The sequence below is a fragment of the Agaricus bisporus genome (genome assembly GCF_000300575.1).
Source record: "Agaricus bisporus var. bisporus H97 unplaced genomic scaffold AGABI2scaffold_7, whole genome shotgun sequence".
In the NCBI taxonomy this organism is placed as follows: domain Eukaryota; kingdom Fungi; phylum Basidiomycota; class Agaricomycetes; order Agaricales; family Agaricaceae; genus Agaricus; species Agaricus bisporus.
Genome location: NW_006267370.1, coordinates 1,874,941 through 1,892,633, shown reverse-complemented (window position 1 = coordinate 1,892,633; position 17,693 = coordinate 1,874,941). Strand labels below are relative to the sequence as shown.

Genomic DNA, 17,693 nt, shown 5'->3' with positions numbered 1-17,693 from the left:
CCGCAACTACTTACTTTCTAACAAAGAATGTGACAACATGTCACATTACCTTTTCTGGCAGGACGAAAAAAAAGTTGACGCTGGCCTCCATGATCACCCACGTACTCTTCGAATCTGCCTCTGGATATGCCATTTTCGAGGCAAAACTCGCGGAAAATATCGCGCTCAAGACTCCTGGTATGCAGGAGTCGATGCGAGATCTCAGCAAGTTTAGCAAAATGGTCTCCCTGATGAGCTTTACACCTTTCAAAAACGCCGCGCAGGCCCTCGAAAACGCAAATGATGTTTCGGAAGGTGAGCACGGATATACTAGACTCAGTGCTAAGCTTATCATGGCTGTATATAGGTATTCTCAATGACTATCTCAAGAACCTCCTCGAACTCAATCTCTCTAAACCCTCAAAAAAGTCCAAGGTCCTCCTTGCTGTCTCCGACGCAAACCTCGGAACTTCAATCAAGCAGGAGCTCAACATCTCATGTGATATGTCAGAAGAGGCTCAAGACCTCATTCGAGGCATCCGGCTTCACGCTGGAAAACTCCTGAAGGGTCTTCAGGCGGACGACATCACCAAAGCTCAACTCGGTCTCGGTCACTCCTACTCTCGCGCCAAACTGAAATTCAACGTCAACCGTATCGATAACATGATCATTCAAGCCATTGCTCTTCTCGACCAACTCGACAAAGACGTCAACTTATTCTCGATGCGAATCCGCGAATGGTATGGATACCATTTTCCTGAACTCATCCGCATCGTGCCGGACAACCAACAATACGCTCGCGCTGCGTTGTTCATCGGTGACAAGGACAAGTTAGACGAGGAGAAGTTACCAGAGTTGACTGCGATCCTGGACGACAATTCCACACTCGCACAAAACGTCCTCGATGCTGCCCGAGGTTCAATGGGTTCATCTTTAGCCGAAATGGATATGATCAACATTTCCTCCTTCGCCAATCGTGTCGTTTCCCTCACTGAATACCGCATATCCCTTATTTCATATCTGTCCGAGAAAATGAACCTCGTAGCACCGTCGTTAACCGCGTTGTTGGGAGAACGTATTGGTGCACGGTTGATCAGTCATGCTGGTAGCTTGTCAAATCTTAGCAAGTACCCCGCGAGTACGGTACAAATTTTAGGCGCAGAGAAGGCACTGTTCCGAGCATTGAAAACCAAGGGCAATACTCCTAAAGTGCGCTTTTCTTGTTTCCTTTTCTTCTGATTTTCTCACTCTTTACTTTAGTACGGACTTCTATACCATTCCACTTTCATCGGTAGAGCAAAAACGCAACACAAGGGTCGTATCTCTCGATTCCTTGCCAACAAGTGCTCAATAGCTTCTCGTATTGACTGTTACTCCGGTTCGTTGATGCGTTACATTTTTTCGTTTTGCCTTATGATTTACATTTTGACTTTAGATCATCCTACATCTAAATTCGGTGAAGCTCTTCGCAGTCAAGTGGAAGAACGTCTCAATTTCTTCGATAATGGTGTACCACCAAGCAAAGGTGCCGATGGTCTACGAAAGGTTTTAGAAGAACTCTCGTTAGATGAGGAAGGTTCTGCCGATGAAGGAGATATGGACGTTGATGGTGGACCTGCTTTGACGACACTCGAAGCTGAGCCACCGAAGAAGGAGAAAAAGAAGGACAAGAAGGATAAGAAGGATAAGAAGAAGGATAAGAAGAGGAAAAGTGATGATATGGACGTTGATGAAGATGACGAGGATCAAGAACCCTCGGTGAAAAAGATCAAGCTATCGAAAGAGGAGAAAAAGGCTTTGAAGAAGGCCAAGAAAGAGAAGAAAGAGAAGGAGGCTACAGAGGTGCGTTTTTTCATATTTCCGAATCGTCAAACTAGTTTCTTATTAATATTTTCTATGTAAAGGAACCGCCGAAAAAAGAGAAGAAGGAAAAGAAGGAAAAGAAGAAAGAAAAGAAAGAGAAAGAAAAAAAGAGCAAGGAATAGGTGTATCGTTGCCTCGCTTTCACTCACTTCTTTCACTTTCTCTGTTTCCTTGTATCCATTCTGTATCAAATAATCTATTTTTTCCAGCTTTAGGCGTATGGGACCGTCAGTGTGGCTATCGTTATTAAGACTGCATTTCGACGACCTAGGTCAAATTCGGCTTCCCGGCCATATGATCGTCCTATACGGAAACTCTCCGTCTCATATTCGGAAGTTCGTGAAGGTGACTCTGAGAAATGAGTGTCAAGCCTAGCGCATATACCCTCAAAATAACCCTCTCTGAAGACCAGCTATCTAAGTTGGGTTTCTTCAAAACAGCTTGCAGTTTCTTTCTGAATGTACGGGATATATCGAGAATGCACAGACCTTACCCACCTCAAATGATAGCAAGTAGCAGCAATTCGGACCCTTTCGAGGAACGACGGCGGAAAGAGCTCCCCACTCGGGACTTATGCTAAACAGGCATGTGCTTTTCTTTCAACTACATGAAAGTAACATTAACAGCGCGGGGAGGCGCAAAATTTTTACCTCCGTGAACAACCCACCGTCCAGACCTTCATCCAGTAACGCAGTAATAGCAAGTCGCCTCCATGACACAGCCCGGTGTTGGTCCTTTTCGAGTGCTATCTGCTGCTGCGTCGGACGAAATATTCGTTATTTCCGAAAGCCAATAAGGAATGATTCTCCGATGCTGCGAGTTATACCAATCCCCTAGGTTGGTTGCGCCGTCAGGAATGCGTCCATGACTCAACCATATCTTCAGAGCAATGCTGTTACAGTGAGGTTAAATATGGACGACAAGTTTGCTCCTACAGTGTCACGCTGGATAGTCCGACTATGAAAGGCCGAACTCTTTTTTGTTCATAACCTGTGCAAATGCTACTAAAGTGCGTTGCGCTTGACCTCCCCGTGCCTCCTGCTCGAAGGCTATTTAGTGGGTATATAATATGTTATGGCCTACACCACTCATCCTCGGTCATCGATCCTCATCCCCTCGAAACCATTTGCTCTGGCCATAATGCGTTTTAATGTACGTGGTCCATTTTACTTGTCGAGATCACAAATTCTTACACTTAATAATAGAATGCTTTTTGCCCAAAGTGTAACAAACCCCTCGCCGAGTAGATTTGTTATTTCGAGCTTCCCGTTCTATCATATTGACCATTCTTCGTAGTTGTCGCTGTCAACGTCAATGACGGTGATAAGAGGTAACATAGCCGGTTTTCCTCGCAGACGGTATCAGAAAGGCACCTTTCGCAGATATTCCCTGCTGTTCCAATCTATGCTAGCGCATATGTTAGCATTGTGGGGTCTGTCGTGCGTAGGTGCAGTATATGAGTATCAAGGATGAGTACTTGAGTCCAGAGTACCCTTGACTGTGATACAGCAATCGGCTGGCATTGGGACTTCAATGCTACTCGTCCTTGTTCGCTTATAATCATCCCAAACTTTTTTCACTTGTCTATGCTTTCATTTGATCTACGTTTTTATCTTTTCTTCGTTCACATGATACCCTACTACGATACCAGGTGCAGTTCAAGTTTCGTATGGATATTTCCATTTGTTTCCTTCTTGTACAGTGTTCCCATTTTGTATCTGTTATTCCCTCTAGCCGCTTCTTAGGGTTTCACCCTGTTCTTCTCTGTAGCTTTAAATCGTACGTTTGTATGTCCTACTCCCTTCAATGCTCTTCAATCGACAGGTCTCTAGACGCACAGCTATTGTTCACTTATGAGCAAGATTCAAGCGCATTTTATCTTACAGCCCATCAATGTCCATGAGCACAAAGGTGGCAGGTGATCACGCTGGGCCTTTCATGCCACGCAAAGCCACTGAAATTCTAACCCCGACCCATGAGGATAGCCTACCGAAAGCATCCAGTGCACTTCACATTTCTGGCCTGCTCAGCCGTCCTTGGGGAAGTCATTAGCGCTCTTTATTGGCATTACGACCCCACCCATTATTGTTCCCGCTCAGGGCCCGCCCAGTACACTTGAAGAGTCTGTTCCGAAGTGATGACTCCCATCCACGTTGTATCGCAACACCACTCTCTCGAGTCCTACTGGTTACTAGTTCGCCAACCTCGAATTACTGAACGACCTCAAGTTCTTCCGTCCGACAAAATGATAATCATAGAATCATGATATATGTATACATCCAGTTAAGCATTAATAACATTTTAAGGACATGAACTCGAGAAAGCAACCATCATGCCACCCAATAATACGACCTCCACAATACTCTGAATACAAAATTTCCATATTTTGTCCTTTGAGCTCTTTTTTCATCTTCAATTATATCGTCCTCCACTTCTTTATATTCATCTTCGTGTAAATCCATGGTATCCAAATCTGGCATATCGGTATACCAAAATTTTTTCGTTCGCGAAGTTTGAAGCGAGTCAGGATTGCGTCGTCGTTTGATAAACAACCAGGCAAGGGTCATAATAGCCATGATTGGTAACTCAATGTAGAATGAGACGAAATCAACGACCACGAAATTTGGGTATATGGAATGCCATCCTTGAACTAGAGTCGTTTATTCAGTTGAGGCAAATCTAAATTGAGAAACCGGGAATACTCACCAAGAATCAAGACAATAACGCTGATAACCTATAGATAAGTAGATAAGATAAAACATTTGATATTCAGTGATAGAATACGCACGACGAATGCAGGCGCCCATGGCCATGTCCATTTAGCACGGAACTTCATCTCTTCCAAAGGACGGCCCTGTCTAACCCAAGCCTTACGGAACCGCCAGCTTGTGATGCCAATAGACAACCATGCAATCTGGACGGATACACCGGTGAGATTTTTTAGCCATTCCCAGACTAGACCGTTTCCAATGTAGCTGCTTCCGAAACAAAGCATGCTGACACTGCTGGTTAAAACAAGAGCGGGGATTGGAATGCCGTTTTTCGTGGTCCAGGTAAAGATACGAGGTGCTTGTTTCACAACAGCGAGCCCTGAGAGCAATGTTAATTAGTCGATGTCCCGATGAAGGCACCAGGTCATACCATAGATCACTCGAGTTCCTGCGTAAATGTTGTGGTTGGCGGCGGATACAACAGAAGTGAGGACGACGGTATTCATGAATGATGCAGCGCCGACTTCGGATGGTTGTCAGGACTAAGTCCAGAATTTGACAAAGTTTGACTCACCGGCGCCCACTTCTTCAAAGACGATGGCGAACGGGGATGTGATAGCGCTCCTTGTGGAGAGGTTGGGGTAGTTGTATGGTACTATTGGGCGTAAGTTCCAGGCGGCCATATACAAAATGACAAACTTTACCATTTAGACCTATCAGCAAAATACTGAGGACGTAGAAGATAAGAACTCTGAAGCGCGCTCAGTATAAATTTATCTGCATGAGAAGGACTACCAACACACCTCCAGAATACGAATTTAACTACTCTGGGCATATTCCTGGATGGATTTTTCGTCTCGCCTGCGGTGATACCCAGACTCTCGGTCGAGCCATCTAATGAATATGTTCAATATCAAGAAACAAATTTCTCAAAAACATGGGACGACTGACATGCGAAACTGGCAGTAACGAAAACGCTAAGGAAGCCTCCAAAACCACCCACAAAGGGAGCACCGGGAAGCCTCCAGTTTTCCCCACCAATATACCGGTGTTCATGATTGACGCCAACGTTGACAATTACACCCACTATGATGAAGATGACGATGGCGACGATTTTTAGCGATGAAAGCCAATATTCTACATAATTCAATTAGTTGGAAGTGCAAGTGAATCATTGGTTGATAAAGACTCACCCAATTCACCATATGCCTTCACGTGGATGGCATTGATCATCACCAAAAACACCCAAAACAGCAGTGCAACCGCCCATGGATTCCACTCGGTCCAATATGACATGATAAGCTGTGCCGAAACCAGATCACCAGCAAGTGATATGGCTCGACCTCCCCAGTAGTTCCACGTCAAAGCAAAGCCATAGGAAGGTGAAAAGAACCTGGTACAATAATGGCCAAATGATCCTGTAACTGGATACTGGGTTCCCAGTTCACCGAGGAGTAATAGGGTGACGTAGACGATAAAGCCGACGATAGTGTAGCAGATAAGGATACTTGCAGGGCCGCCCTGGGCGAGAGAACTACCTGTCCCGAGGAAAAGGCCTGTTCCAATTGTGCCTGCTATCGCAATCATCTGCACCTGGCGTGCTGACAGCTCTCGATGAAGTTTGCCATCGATTCCATTAACTTGCGGGGGTGTTGAAACCTCACTCGGCTCTTCGTCCTTGACAACGCCAGACTCAGACTTGGAGTCAGACTGGTCGGAGTATTTGATCTCTGGTTCGTAAGTGGCCATAGGCTAACTTGCGAAAGGCGGGATAGAAGGAGGATTCAAGAAGTTGGGCATTCTCCGATTAAATCCTGCCAGATGGGTGCAATCTTTCCCGCTGATGTTTGATCTAATTGAGTGTGGAATTGGAGTTAATCTGACAGAACCACCACATTGTGGATTCAAAAGCAGAGGAGAAGCACGTGGACTGGGTGTCTGCCAAGTCTTCATCAGACATGTTCACGCGAAGCAGTGTATACGTGCTTCTTTAGTATGTAAATACGGCCTTTCAAGCCAAGACATTCTTATCCACTCAGGTGGTGTCCCATGATAAGTCTGACCGGTAAATTGAGCCTATCCGAGCAAGTTTTGATCCAGGGTCAGGTACGTATAGACTTGACTTCTAGAAAAGAATGTAATACTGAGCTTTCGCAGATTACTGTGGGCTACGTGCGATTTCAGGTACAATTCGGAAAATTTACATCTGGAATGGTTTTTTTCAACTTATCGCTTCGATTCATACTTACTAGATCGAGCTGTAGCCGGGTTTAACATCAAAACTACTTACATGCCATCGAACTTCAACATCATCCAACAAGCCCTGCTTGAAGGGGACGCCGCTCGAATCACCGTTATTTCATGGACTTAGGGCTTAAAGCTTAACGGCCAAAATAACCACAGCCGGATGGAACTTATCCGACAGCCAAGGTGATGCTTTGAATTCTTTTCTCGCCACTGGGGAAATCAAGCTGCCATATCATCGATTCATCACCCACCTATTTTCGTTTTCTCCACTTAAAATCACCAGCACCGTCGGACCATGGCCATCCCGACTCTTGGTCCTTCTCCAGATCCCTGACCCAATACGATAGACAAAGGAGTCCACTATGTTTCCACTGTGTTGTCAAAATACAGGGAGCATGCTGGCATAAGCTGGCACTGGGAGTCCCGGAATTGGCATCGGTGCTCATATTTTGCTTGAAGGCACGCTTTTCCACTCACACGCTTTTTGTCTGAATCATGGTGAACTCTTATTCTCGCTGACTTGACGTAGGCTCGCAAAATAATATCCTCACTCTACTCTGTTTCCATTGTTCAGGATTATCGGAGTCTCCCAGAGTTGACGAAGAAGTATATCCTGATAGGGCTTCCACAGAGTGTCCGCCGTGACTCCGATTCGGGACAGATTCACCTACGTCGCCAGGGCCTGGCCCCTCAGAAGGTCAATTACACACGTACGTGTATCGGTAAAGCTTTTGTGATGATCTAGCTTTCTGGTTACAAAGGTGCTCGTATGCTAACTATCAAAGAATGTTCTCAAAAGCTTACATTAGCTCAAAGTCAGCATGAGCGACAGCTCGGAAATTCAGCACCATGGTTTATATTTACACAGGCACCTAGATTGAAGTTTTTTCGAAGTAAGTACCTTTCGAAGCTACCAACCGATGGGTTGCGGTGGCAAGACCAGCTAGCACTGTCGCTTCAAGCTCAAAGGGCCATTCTGACTATAGTTGTTCCGATTTGTTGGTACCTTGGTACCTATTAACCAGGTATAGTCCGACAGAAGCTACCACAACGTTATGACTTTTTTCGGCTCATCCCAGGATATTTGAAGTTTGAACGGAAGGATGAAATGCCCGTTGCCCTTTACGTACTTCTTCATGCCCAGAAACCTTGGCATGGGACCTTGAGACCCATAAACCATATTGAGTTTTTGCGTTCAGGTCGCTGTCACGAGGTAGCACAAGGTAAGCCTTCAAAGTCCAAACACCTGTTCAAATGTGGCGTGCGAAGTCAGCAAGCCATGAATCAGACAATTCTATGAAATGTTAAATTCGACATCTAACAACCGCTAGTTATCTTGATGTGGGTTTGATCGTTGTCGGCTATAGCTTCACCTTTATTCCTGCCCGATCATGATGCCCATACTGGCTCGATCGTAGTACTATACATGCTGTAATGGCTTTCTAATTGTTGGTGTCTCCGGTGTCTATCCCCGATCATAAACAAGGTTTTTAAAAAGTGTGAGATCTGATATCGTCTATATCATACTGAGTATGTGAAAGGGCACGTTAAATCAGACGAGCTGTATAGGTAGTAGGAAATTCAAGTATTCGGCGCGATTGGACTTCATCTCAGTATCTGCCTCCACTTCCGACTTTGAGTGTAGTTGTTCATTTTTGACAACTTATATCCGACCGCGGATGAGGTTCTGGATTTTTTGTGGATTCAACACGTCTCGTAACAATCAATTTCTATTTTGTACTTCTAGTCTAAGTAGTACTCCACTATAATTTACCTTATGTCGTATAAAAAGCACTCGCTTGAATATTGTAAAGTTTTTGGTATTCGCCATTATTTTTCATTAATTCGGTATGTGTTCCCGACTCGACTATGGCTCCTTCTTTCATACAGCTGATAAATCGGATGTTAGTGTTTCCAGTGGCGCAGAGGAGAAGGTACCAGGATGCGTACACTATCAGATCCGCTTGTTTCGTCAACTTTCCAAATCTATGAGTGACGAAAACAATGGTCTTTCCTTCTCTTTCTTTTAAGAGATTGTCGAAAAGAAATTCTTCAGCTTCCGCGTCGAGAGCCGAACTTGGTTCGTCCACTGCTAGGAACCTGATATTCCCAGAGTTGAATTTCATGAATGTCCGCGCACTATATTCACGAAAATCAGCAGGTAAGAAATGAAGGCAAGAAATTTAGACTTACGCGACAATTCTTTGCTTCTCTCCACCACTCACTTCAATGGGTCTCCTCAACTCCTCCAAAGCCTTTTTCAAAGGATGCAGATTGTCTTGCTGTTTGATGTTGAATTCGTAAAACTTTGATAGCGGATCTAAAACGGTATTGGCGCCCTCCTTCATACGTTCTAACACTTCTTTTGCTCCAGCTTTCTTCGCCGCATCCTGAAGGGTCTTGTCATCGGATATAAGCGGAGAAAACCCTAAACCGATGTTTTCTCCCAGTGAAAATCCGGGGTAGATCATGTTGTCTTGGCTTAATACAGCCATAGATTGACGTAATGAAGTTTCCGAATAGGATGAGAGAGGTTGATCATCCATCAGAAGTTCTCCAGAGGTGTTTACTGGAGCTGGGTATTTGCTACGATCGAGGTCATTCGAGGGTCTGTATAAGCGAAGGAGAAGTTTGACGAGAGTGGATTTTCCGCTCCCGTTTGAACCGACGAGCACCACGAATTGACCAGAACCAATTGTGAGGTTGATATTCCTCAATGCATCTTTGGTAGTTTGGCTTCCGGGATAAGCAAATGACACATTACTATAATATGTAGTCAGCGTTTAAAGAACCAAAAACATTAGACAAGGTTGCTCTCCGTACCGCAATTTGAACTGCATTCCCCGTGCTGTTCCAACTTTTGTATCTTTGACGCATAAGGTTTTTTCCTCTACCCTTGGTTCGCTAGTACAGTGAGCTTCAAACTGGTAGATCTCATGAATTTCCCGTAGGTTTTTCTTGAAACGCTCAGTTCCGTTCAAGAGGAAAGTGACATAATTTCCGAGTCTTGCTGATATTTCTTGAAGGATGGCAATTGAAGCAAAAGATGTTGCCTCAGGTTTGAGAAGAGTGAGAAGTCCGCAATAGACCTAAAAGTGAACATCAAAACACGGCGAAAATCAGCTTGACGAGCTTTTACAATTGGGAAATCTCCGACTAATGCTAACAGCGTCGGTAGATAGGGCGTCTTGTGGATTGAAAAAACACTCCAAACAGGTTTAACTGACACGTCGCCGAGGCGTTCGTTGGCATTCTGGTATTCTGTTGGGAGGCGTACTTGGTCAGGAGTAGAGCTCATGCAACTCCACCACGAATGTACCTTCGACGATGAAATTGTGTAGATTATTACTGATGACATCTTCACGATATTCCGGTTTGGTAAGGGCCGACAACGCTTCCATACGTTGATGGTCTTTACTAGTGTCTCGGACAAGACAAACTATAGATGCTGGGTAAATTTCGGATGTGGTACTGCGTAAGGGGAAGTCCTCACCTCTGTTCCAAACATTATCCTTTCCAACCAACGTGGAAATCAAGGGTCGGAGCAGACATATCAAAGCGAATAATGGACCTCCACTATCACGACGTGAGAGATGGATTATGAGTACAAACTGACTGGTTACGGTCAAAATCAGGCTGGAAAATTGGAGAAGACCTAAGAAAGAATCCCATGCTTGACTGGCCGTCACTTTGGACTGCTCCGAAGGGTCTAAGTCGGCATCAGGAGTGACAAACTCGTCAGAAAGATATAAAACAGCAACGCACCTTTCGATTGCGTCAAATCATGCTTCAATTTGGCTAGTCATCTCGTTTAGCATACTCTTTCCTTTCGGCTCAGAACTACTCACCCTTAATGATGCGTATTTGAAAATGAGACGTAATCCGGCGATGAAGTCGTTGGAGTAAATGTTCACTGAACTACGTAAGGAATCGATGGCATTTGAGGCAAAAAGTTGGAGAAGCTGACTTGTACCATGACAGAAATTCCGCGAGCGCTGACACTGCTAAACGAACAAGCAACAGATAAATGATAGCAGCATAATCTGATACGCCCTCCCGTAGACATTGCTCAATCTGTTCATGTCAGTCATGAGCGCTATTCGCAGATACGCATCAATACGACACGTACCATCCTCAATACTTGACTTGAAAAGTGCATCTTAACTGCCCCTTGGCAACCCATCCACAGTTGAGACAAGATCAAGAGAAAAAACATTGTAGGCGACAGGGAGTAAATGTCCTGAAGCAATCTATAGAGAAAGGGGAGAGACTCTGGGATTTCATCAAAGAGTCTTCGGTACCGCTCGCAATGACCCTCGGCCATAGTAAGTACTTCCCACACTCCATATTGCTCGGAAATTGTTTTCCAGTTACGGGACTTTTTGGTTGATAGCATGGATATGTTCTGGGTATCATGCATGGCGGTCAAGAGGAGGAAGGATAGTGTTGTGGTGAAACCATACCGGCCCTTTTAATATGCCAGATAGGTGGGCGACACCTGCCAACAAGACGGAGGAGTGCAACAGTCTCATGGACGGCAATTTCCATTGCTCAAAAATAGTGGGTGAGTACCCTTCGCGCCCTTTTCGGTTTACTCAGGATGAACCTGGCATAGTTCAAACGTTCACACCTCGGAGTCACTAATGATTGACGTCAGTTACTAATGGAACGAAATCTTTGGTACAAAATATTAGTGGTTCCTCTATATAGCCTGGGCGCCTATCAGCAGCGCCCATTAAGATGAGACAATTGTGCGCTCCTGAATTGGAACTTTCGTTTCTATTTTCATCAAAGTTCGGCCCGAGAGCAGAAACACGAACGACTTTCCCTCAGGGCTTTGGTAGCAAGAGAACTCGAGCTCAAAAGCGCTTCTCATGATTCTGGTATGTGTTGCTGTTGGTCTTTCAGAGTTCCATTAAATTTACCTATTATTGACCCAATTTATACGTCAGTTTGACAAATTGATGGAGTCAATAATAGGTTAACTTAATGGAATTTGAAACATGTTGAGTGGAGTTCGGGAATAAGGCCGGCCATTTTGTATATTAAAGAGGAACAAGATCGGTGATATGAGTCGGGGCGCGTTGATGTCGATGAGAATTTATCTCATGTCAAGGTTTACTTGGGGTCGAAGTTTATCCAAGACCCACGGCCAGTCACCACCATTGATAGTAGCAACGTCAAACCTGAGTTAAACGGATACTTTGACGCAAACCACCGAGATTGCATCTCCAAATTATGGGGACCCTCTCGCTATCGCCATCAGAGGCACGTGGCACGCGACAATTTTCGTCCCACTTGAAACGAACTGCTCAAAGTTGTGAGAAATTTTTGAAGCACCAACAATCATTGCAATTGGATTCAAATTCTGGTCTCTTCTGGCTCTCAAGCACGCCATTTCGTTCAAGTTCAAACTTCAAAGCCTTGTCACCACTCCACCTTGTTGTTGGATGCTAGAACGTCATGCAGTACGCAAAAAAGGGTTATCTTATGCTCTGAAAACCCTTGAAGGGCCAACTATCATGTCCCATAGGCTGTCATATCCCATACCGTGGGGCCTGGACCTTCTACTGAAAGGTACGGGTATCACAAGATAAGGGTAGGGAAAGAACTTGAAAGGGTCAATTGTCGTAAATTGTGAATGCGGCTACATCATTTAAGCGACCGTGACGTTTAACATAAATATCCGATGAAATGTTTGATAGACGATAAAGGCTACAGCTTTGTTTTCATGCCCTTCCGTTGCTCGTACCTATCTTGCAGTAAACGTCGTAATGTCTTTCCAGTTGGTGACTTCGGTATCTGTCGTTGTATTGATCATCGAAAGTGGTTCAAAAAAGCCAGAGATATACAATGACGAACCTCCTCAACTATCTCGATACCTCCTCTTATCCATTTGTATCTGCTCAAGTTCTCCTTGTGCCATTTATCCAGTTCCATAATAACGTTTTGTGGCCCAAGTCTTCTTCCGTTATCAGTTAATACAATCCATGCGTGCGGTACCTTCTCATCTGAAGTGCGACCACCACTGACACCAGCGACTGTCACATCTGCAACTAGTTTTTGTGGGTGAGCTAATAAGACTTCCTCGATTTCGACTGGCGACACTTGAGATCCTGAAATTTTGAGGGTATCCTGACGCCCATTAATAGGTATCAAACCACAGGAGACTGACGAACGCGACTCACCTTCCTACGGTCGGCAAAGCTAGAGGTGAAAGGCATAGTTTAGACTAGTAGAAAATAGACTAGCGAACCAAAAAAAGCTTACAAGAAATACTGCTGCTCGTTGACCTTGAAATGGTCTCCTGTACGCAGCCAACCATCGATAAATGTTTCCCTGGTCGCGTCTACGTTGTCAAAATATCCCAACACGACATTGCCCCCTTTTAACCAAAGTTCGCCGACCTCATTGAAACCAGCTTCGGATCCATCTTCACGAACAATACGAGCTTCCATCCCAGGTAACAGCACACCTGACGATCCTTGTAGTGCTTCGAGTCGACCATTGAGTGTACCAGGATATGGTCTAACGATAGCCGAAACAGTCTGAAAAGATTCAAAGGGAAAATTGATACTTGGTCAACTTTTGAGTATGATGATACGCACCGTTTCTGACATTCCGTACCCATCGCTGAAGAAAACGTTATTCGGTGTTTGATTCCTGAACTTGGTCGCAATCTCTTGAGGGAGATGAGCAGCACCACTATGAGAGACTGTGATAGTGCTCAAATCCGTCTTTAAAAAGTCCGGATGGTTCACAATTTGGTGGTACATAGATGGTACCATGCTTATCATCGAAATTTTGTATCTATGAAGCAATTAGAAAGTACGAGGATGACAAGAATAGGCGATGACTCACTTAGGTATTGATTTGAGTACTGTTGTGGCGTCCCATTTACGAAGAATGATATATCGAGTAGGAGCAGCGAATGCACGGATGATATAAATATGGAAACCAAATGTATGATGCATCGGTAAAAAAGCAAGAATTGCGGGTATCCCATCTGGAGTCATTGGCGGCGTAGGCTGAAATCGTAGACATGAGAACACTGAAAGTGAAGAAAAAAGCGAAAAGTGCAGCGCACCTTAGCTACAGCTAGCTTTTCTTGTTGAATAGCCATCGCTTGTCTGAACGCGAATTCTAGATTTCCATGGCTGATCATCACGGCTGAATATCGTCAGACGCTCAGGGCAGCCATTCATTCGTGTTCAGAGACGTTTACCTTTAGGCAGACCAGTCGTCCCACTGGAAAAGAACAAAAATGCTAAAGTATCCTTGTGCACTTGACGCGCAACACTATGAGGCAAATTCATAGTGATTGCTCTCTGAATCAATCCTTCCACGGATGTATATCCATCAATTTGCGAGTACATAACGTAAACCTGGTCCTTGGGTATCCCCACTTCTTGAACCACTGGCAATGCTTTTGAGAAATACTGGGGCGCGGCGAATAATCTAGTCACTCTGGCGATTTTGAGTGCATTTTTCAACTCGAATGGCGTGGAATAACATGAAATTAATGCAAAAGGAACTGCAATTTTGAGCAAAGCTATCGCCAGAACCACAAATTCCTAGACCCATATTGCGTTTAAATCTCACGTTAACGACAGAAATACGTTGAGACACTCGTACCGAAGAGTTATCACACATAATACCAATCATTTCTCTCTTTTCTCCGACCAAGCCTAAACCGCCTTGCGAAACAGGTCTGCTGAGCGACGCAGCCAAATCATCAATCCTCTTCTTCAACTCCTTGAAAGTATATGTCGTTCCCGTTTCCTCATCTTGATGTACTGTATAGTCAGGAAAGCTAGCTTGATGAGGCTGTCCAAGAATAGAATCCCAGATATTCAAGTATTCGGTAAGGGGCGAAACGTCAGGATACAGGGATTTAAGGTGAGGCATGACGATACGCGGGCAAATGAAGGAGGGAGAGTTGAAATGGTGCCGAACATAGAGCTTAACTTATCAGGAAAGGAGGTCAACGGAATTGCAACGCGCTAGCAGTACCGCCGGCTTTAACTTAACCGGTGATCAGCTGGCTACAACATGTTACGTACTTTTTTCGATTTCGGCCCGAGCAAGTTGCCGTCACCGAGAAACTCTCAAGTCTGTAAGAATTTCAATTTAGGAGGACACCGCTTAGCTATATAGTAGATATCGGGTATGGCTTGAAGGTGAATTGAACAAGGCAAGGAAAACATGAGATTCCTCGAAGACTAGCACTAAATAGTGTAGTACTGAAATATTGAGATATAAAGCTCTAAAGCATTATGGTCATAATTTAACATTCGCCCGAAGGCGGCCTTCGTATTGGTCCTGTAATACCCGTCGTAATGTCTTTCCCGTAGGCGACTTTGGAATCTATCAAACAATCAGCCACCTAAAATTCGAGATGAAGCGCTTCTATAGAAATACCTCGGTAACAACCTCAAAACCTCCTCTCAGCCATTTATACTTGCTCAAATTCTTCTTGTGCCAATTGTCAAGCTCTTTGATGACAGTTTGAGCTCCTGCTTGTTCGCCCTTCGGACTTAGAACGATCCAAGCACGAGGTACTTTTTCATCCGATGTACGTCCGCCACTAACGCCAGCGACCGTAACGTCTGTGATGAGCTTTTGAGGGTGGGCGAGGAGAACGTTCTCAATTTCGACGGGAGACACTTGGATGCCAGAAACTTTGAGAGTATCCTAAAAAGGCCAACAGTCAGGAATGTCCTAAATTAATTAAAGTAAAATTACCTTAGCGCGATCCGCGAAGCTACGAAGATGAAAACCCGATACGGAAGGGCATACAAGGATGAGCTGGCGCTGTTTTTCCAGTGAAAAAGTGAAGTGACGTACAATAAATAACCTTCTTCGTTCACATAAAATTTGTCTCCCGTCTTCAACCATCCATTTACAAACGTTTCTTCATCCGCTTGTTCATTATTCAGATATCCTAAAGCAACGTTGCCACCTTTGAACCAGAATTCTCCTGTTTCGTTAACTTTGACCGGGGTACCATCATCACGGAGAATGCGAGCTTCGATTCCGGGAAGAAGGACACCTATGCTCCCGGGAATGATCTTCAATTTGCCATTGAGGCTTCCGGGAAATGGTTGATTGATTGCGCCGATGGTCTGCGTGGATGATCATCAGCCGACGTCGTCCGTTGCAAACCAGGTTAGACACCTACCCCCTCCGACAAGCCGTAACCTATTATACCCAACAGCCCAAGAAATAACATGATGAGCAAATGGTCTCTTTTCGCTGCTCTGATGATAATTCACTCACCTTCCATAAAATTTGCATTGGGAATTATTGAAGAGAATTTGTTTGAAAGTTCAGGTGGTAGATAAGCTCCACCACTTCCGGACGATTGAACACTACTTAGGTCAGCCTTTTCAATACCGGGATAATTTACAAGTTGGTGCACGATAGAAGGAACAAGTGCGAGACTCGAGACTTTATATCTTCATTGAACAACGCCGGGTAAAGAGGAGGATGAGCGGTCAGAACAAGGTTAAGTTGAAGGGAGTAGGTATTTACCTTTGAACGACGTCTAAAGCAGTCTTGATATCCCATTTCTTAAGAATAACAATAGTCTGGGGGACAATAAGGGCGCGGAAACAACACTGATGAAGTCCGTAGCTGTGATGTAAGGGAAGAAACGCGAGTTGAGTGGGCAATCCCTCTAAACCTTTTGGTGTTGGAGGCTTGTAAAATTCCATGATTTTGTTCGCATTATCAATGTAGGAGAGGAATTGAACACAAGTCAGTTACGATATTCATTCAACACAGAAGAGAGTGTTTATCTTACAGGCATTACTTCCGCACCAACTTTAACCACAGTCGCAAACTGCATAAATGCACAACTTAAGTTGCCATGAGATATCATTACGGCTGAGAGGACATTAGCTAGCATTTCCTATGAGAAATCTAAACTTGCCTTTTGGTAAGCCGGTAGTACCACTGGAGAGCACAAGATAGGCGAGGGTATTTTTCTTGGCAGGTTGAACGCCGATGAAAGGGATCCTCTTCTCCGTGACGTGATTAACAAGCTCAGAAACGCTCCTGAATCCAGGTGCATCTCCGAGCAGGAGATAGATTCTATCTATCGGAATACCCATTTCTTTGGCAACAGGCAAAAGTGTTGGGAGGAGCTTTGCATCGACGAAAAGACGGGTTACTTTTGTAAGGTTTAACGCATGTCGGAGCTCGAATGCCGTTGAGTAGGACGAGATGAGAGCAAATGGAGTAGTCATGACGAGGCATGAGTGGACAAGAGTGATATAATCCTGAAAAACGATAAAGGTTCATGAAAATTGGGGCAGGTTATTTTCCAACGTACCATGCAATTCTCGCTGAAGATCCCGACGAGTTCACCTTCTCCAGCTCTCAGTCCAAGACCCCCTTCTGAGACAGGCGTTCCGAGTGCGGTAGCCAGGTCTTCGACCCGCTTGACATATTCGCTATATCTCCTCCTTTGGCCAGTCGTTGCATCAATAAACGCTGTAAAATCTGGCCACTCTGCTTGATCAGGTCGCTTGAAGTGCGTATAATAAACATTTGCATCTGGAACTTCAGGTAAATCGGGATATGGGGATTTTAAGTACATAATAGTCGGTGGAATAAGCCTGAGGATATAGGGTTGGAGGTAAGCCGATTGCAAACCAGTTCCAATATGCAATGCGACTATGTGATAAAATATCCAGAGGCGAACAGGGGATCGGGGATCAAGAATGCCGGTACGCCGGAGCTGACTTCGTCCAATGAGAATTGAGATATGCACAATCAATATCCATCCTTGGTAGAGGCTGAGGTTGACTATGACGTGTTGACGGCTTTTAATTCTCCTGAGTTGAGTCGTTGCAGTTACATGCAGTTGCATGTTATTAAACAAATACT

At 44.6% G+C, this 17,693-nt stretch overlaps 5 protein-coding genes across 5 annotated transcripts; 1 reads left to right on the top strand and 4 right to left on the bottom strand.

Moving 5' to 3' along the window:
• The first annotated feature begins 65 nt into the window (after positions 1-65).
• On the top strand, positions 66-2,053 carry AGABI2DRAFT_179517 (hypothetical protein). Its single transcript, XM_006462879.1, has 5 exons — positions 66-294; positions 347-1,188; positions 1,240-1,357; positions 1,415-1,821; positions 1,884-2,053. The coding sequence occupies exons 1-5, from the start codon at positions 90-92 to the stop codon at positions 1,962-1,964; spliced, it is 1,653 nt and encodes a 550-aa protein (XP_006462942.1). The 5' UTR covers positions 66-89; the 3' UTR covers positions 1,965-2,053.
• Positions 2,054-4,172: 2,119 nt separating this feature from the next.
• On the bottom strand, positions 4,173-6,364 carry AGABI2DRAFT_179516 (hypothetical protein; the record flags this gene model as incomplete). Its single annotated transcript, XM_006462878.1, has 9 exons — positions 5,747-6,364; positions 5,505-5,690; positions 5,357-5,447; positions 5,258-5,304; positions 5,128-5,208; positions 4,984-5,076; positions 4,631-4,932; positions 4,549-4,576; positions 4,173-4,492 (listed from the first exon to the last, which is right to left on the bottom strand). Exons 1-9 carry the CDS (start codon positions 6,300-6,302, stop codon positions 4,173-4,175), a joined length of 1,704 nt encoding a protein of 567 aa, XP_006462941.1. The 5' UTR covers positions 6,303-6,364.
• A 2,211-nt stretch (positions 6,365-8,575) lies between these two features.
• AGABI2DRAFT_73076 (hypothetical protein) lies at positions 8,576-9,565 on the bottom strand (the record flags this gene model as incomplete). The annotated part of the gene is made up of 4 exons (XM_006462877.1): positions 8,576-8,690; positions 8,751-8,939; positions 8,994-9,106; positions 9,161-9,565. Coding segments are annotated over 4 exons (822 nt in total), but the record flags the coding sequence as incomplete, so codon positions are not given.
• A 2,950-nt stretch (positions 9,566-12,515) lies between these two features.
• Positions 12,516-14,708, bottom strand: AGABI2DRAFT_119772 (acyl-CoA synthetase; the record flags this gene model as incomplete). The annotated part of the gene is made up of 9 exons (XM_006462876.1): positions 12,516-12,602; positions 12,663-12,935; positions 12,989-13,007; positions 13,071-13,348; positions 13,409-13,610; positions 13,662-13,828; positions 13,888-13,970; positions 14,026-14,374; positions 14,436-14,708. The coding sequence occupies 9 exons, from the start codon at positions 14,706-14,708 to the stop codon at positions 12,516-12,518; spliced, it is 1,731 nt and encodes a 576-aa protein (XP_006462939.1).
• A 278-nt stretch (positions 14,709-14,986) lies between these two features.
• On the bottom strand, positions 14,987-17,474 carry AGABI2DRAFT_186749 (acyl-CoA synthetase). Its single transcript, XM_006462875.1, has 10 exons — positions 17,137-17,474; positions 16,735-17,083; positions 16,627-16,688; positions 16,335-16,501; positions 16,080-16,258; positions 15,982-16,001; positions 15,648-15,925; positions 15,546-15,564; positions 15,222-15,494; positions 14,987-15,167 (listed from the first exon to the last, which is right to left on the bottom strand). Exons 1-10 carry the CDS (start codon positions 17,401-17,403, stop codon positions 15,081-15,083), a joined length of 1,701 nt encoding a protein of 566 aa, XP_006462938.1. The 5' UTR covers positions 17,404-17,474; the 3' UTR covers positions 14,987-15,080.
• Between the last annotated feature and the right edge of the window lie 219 nt (positions 17,475-17,693).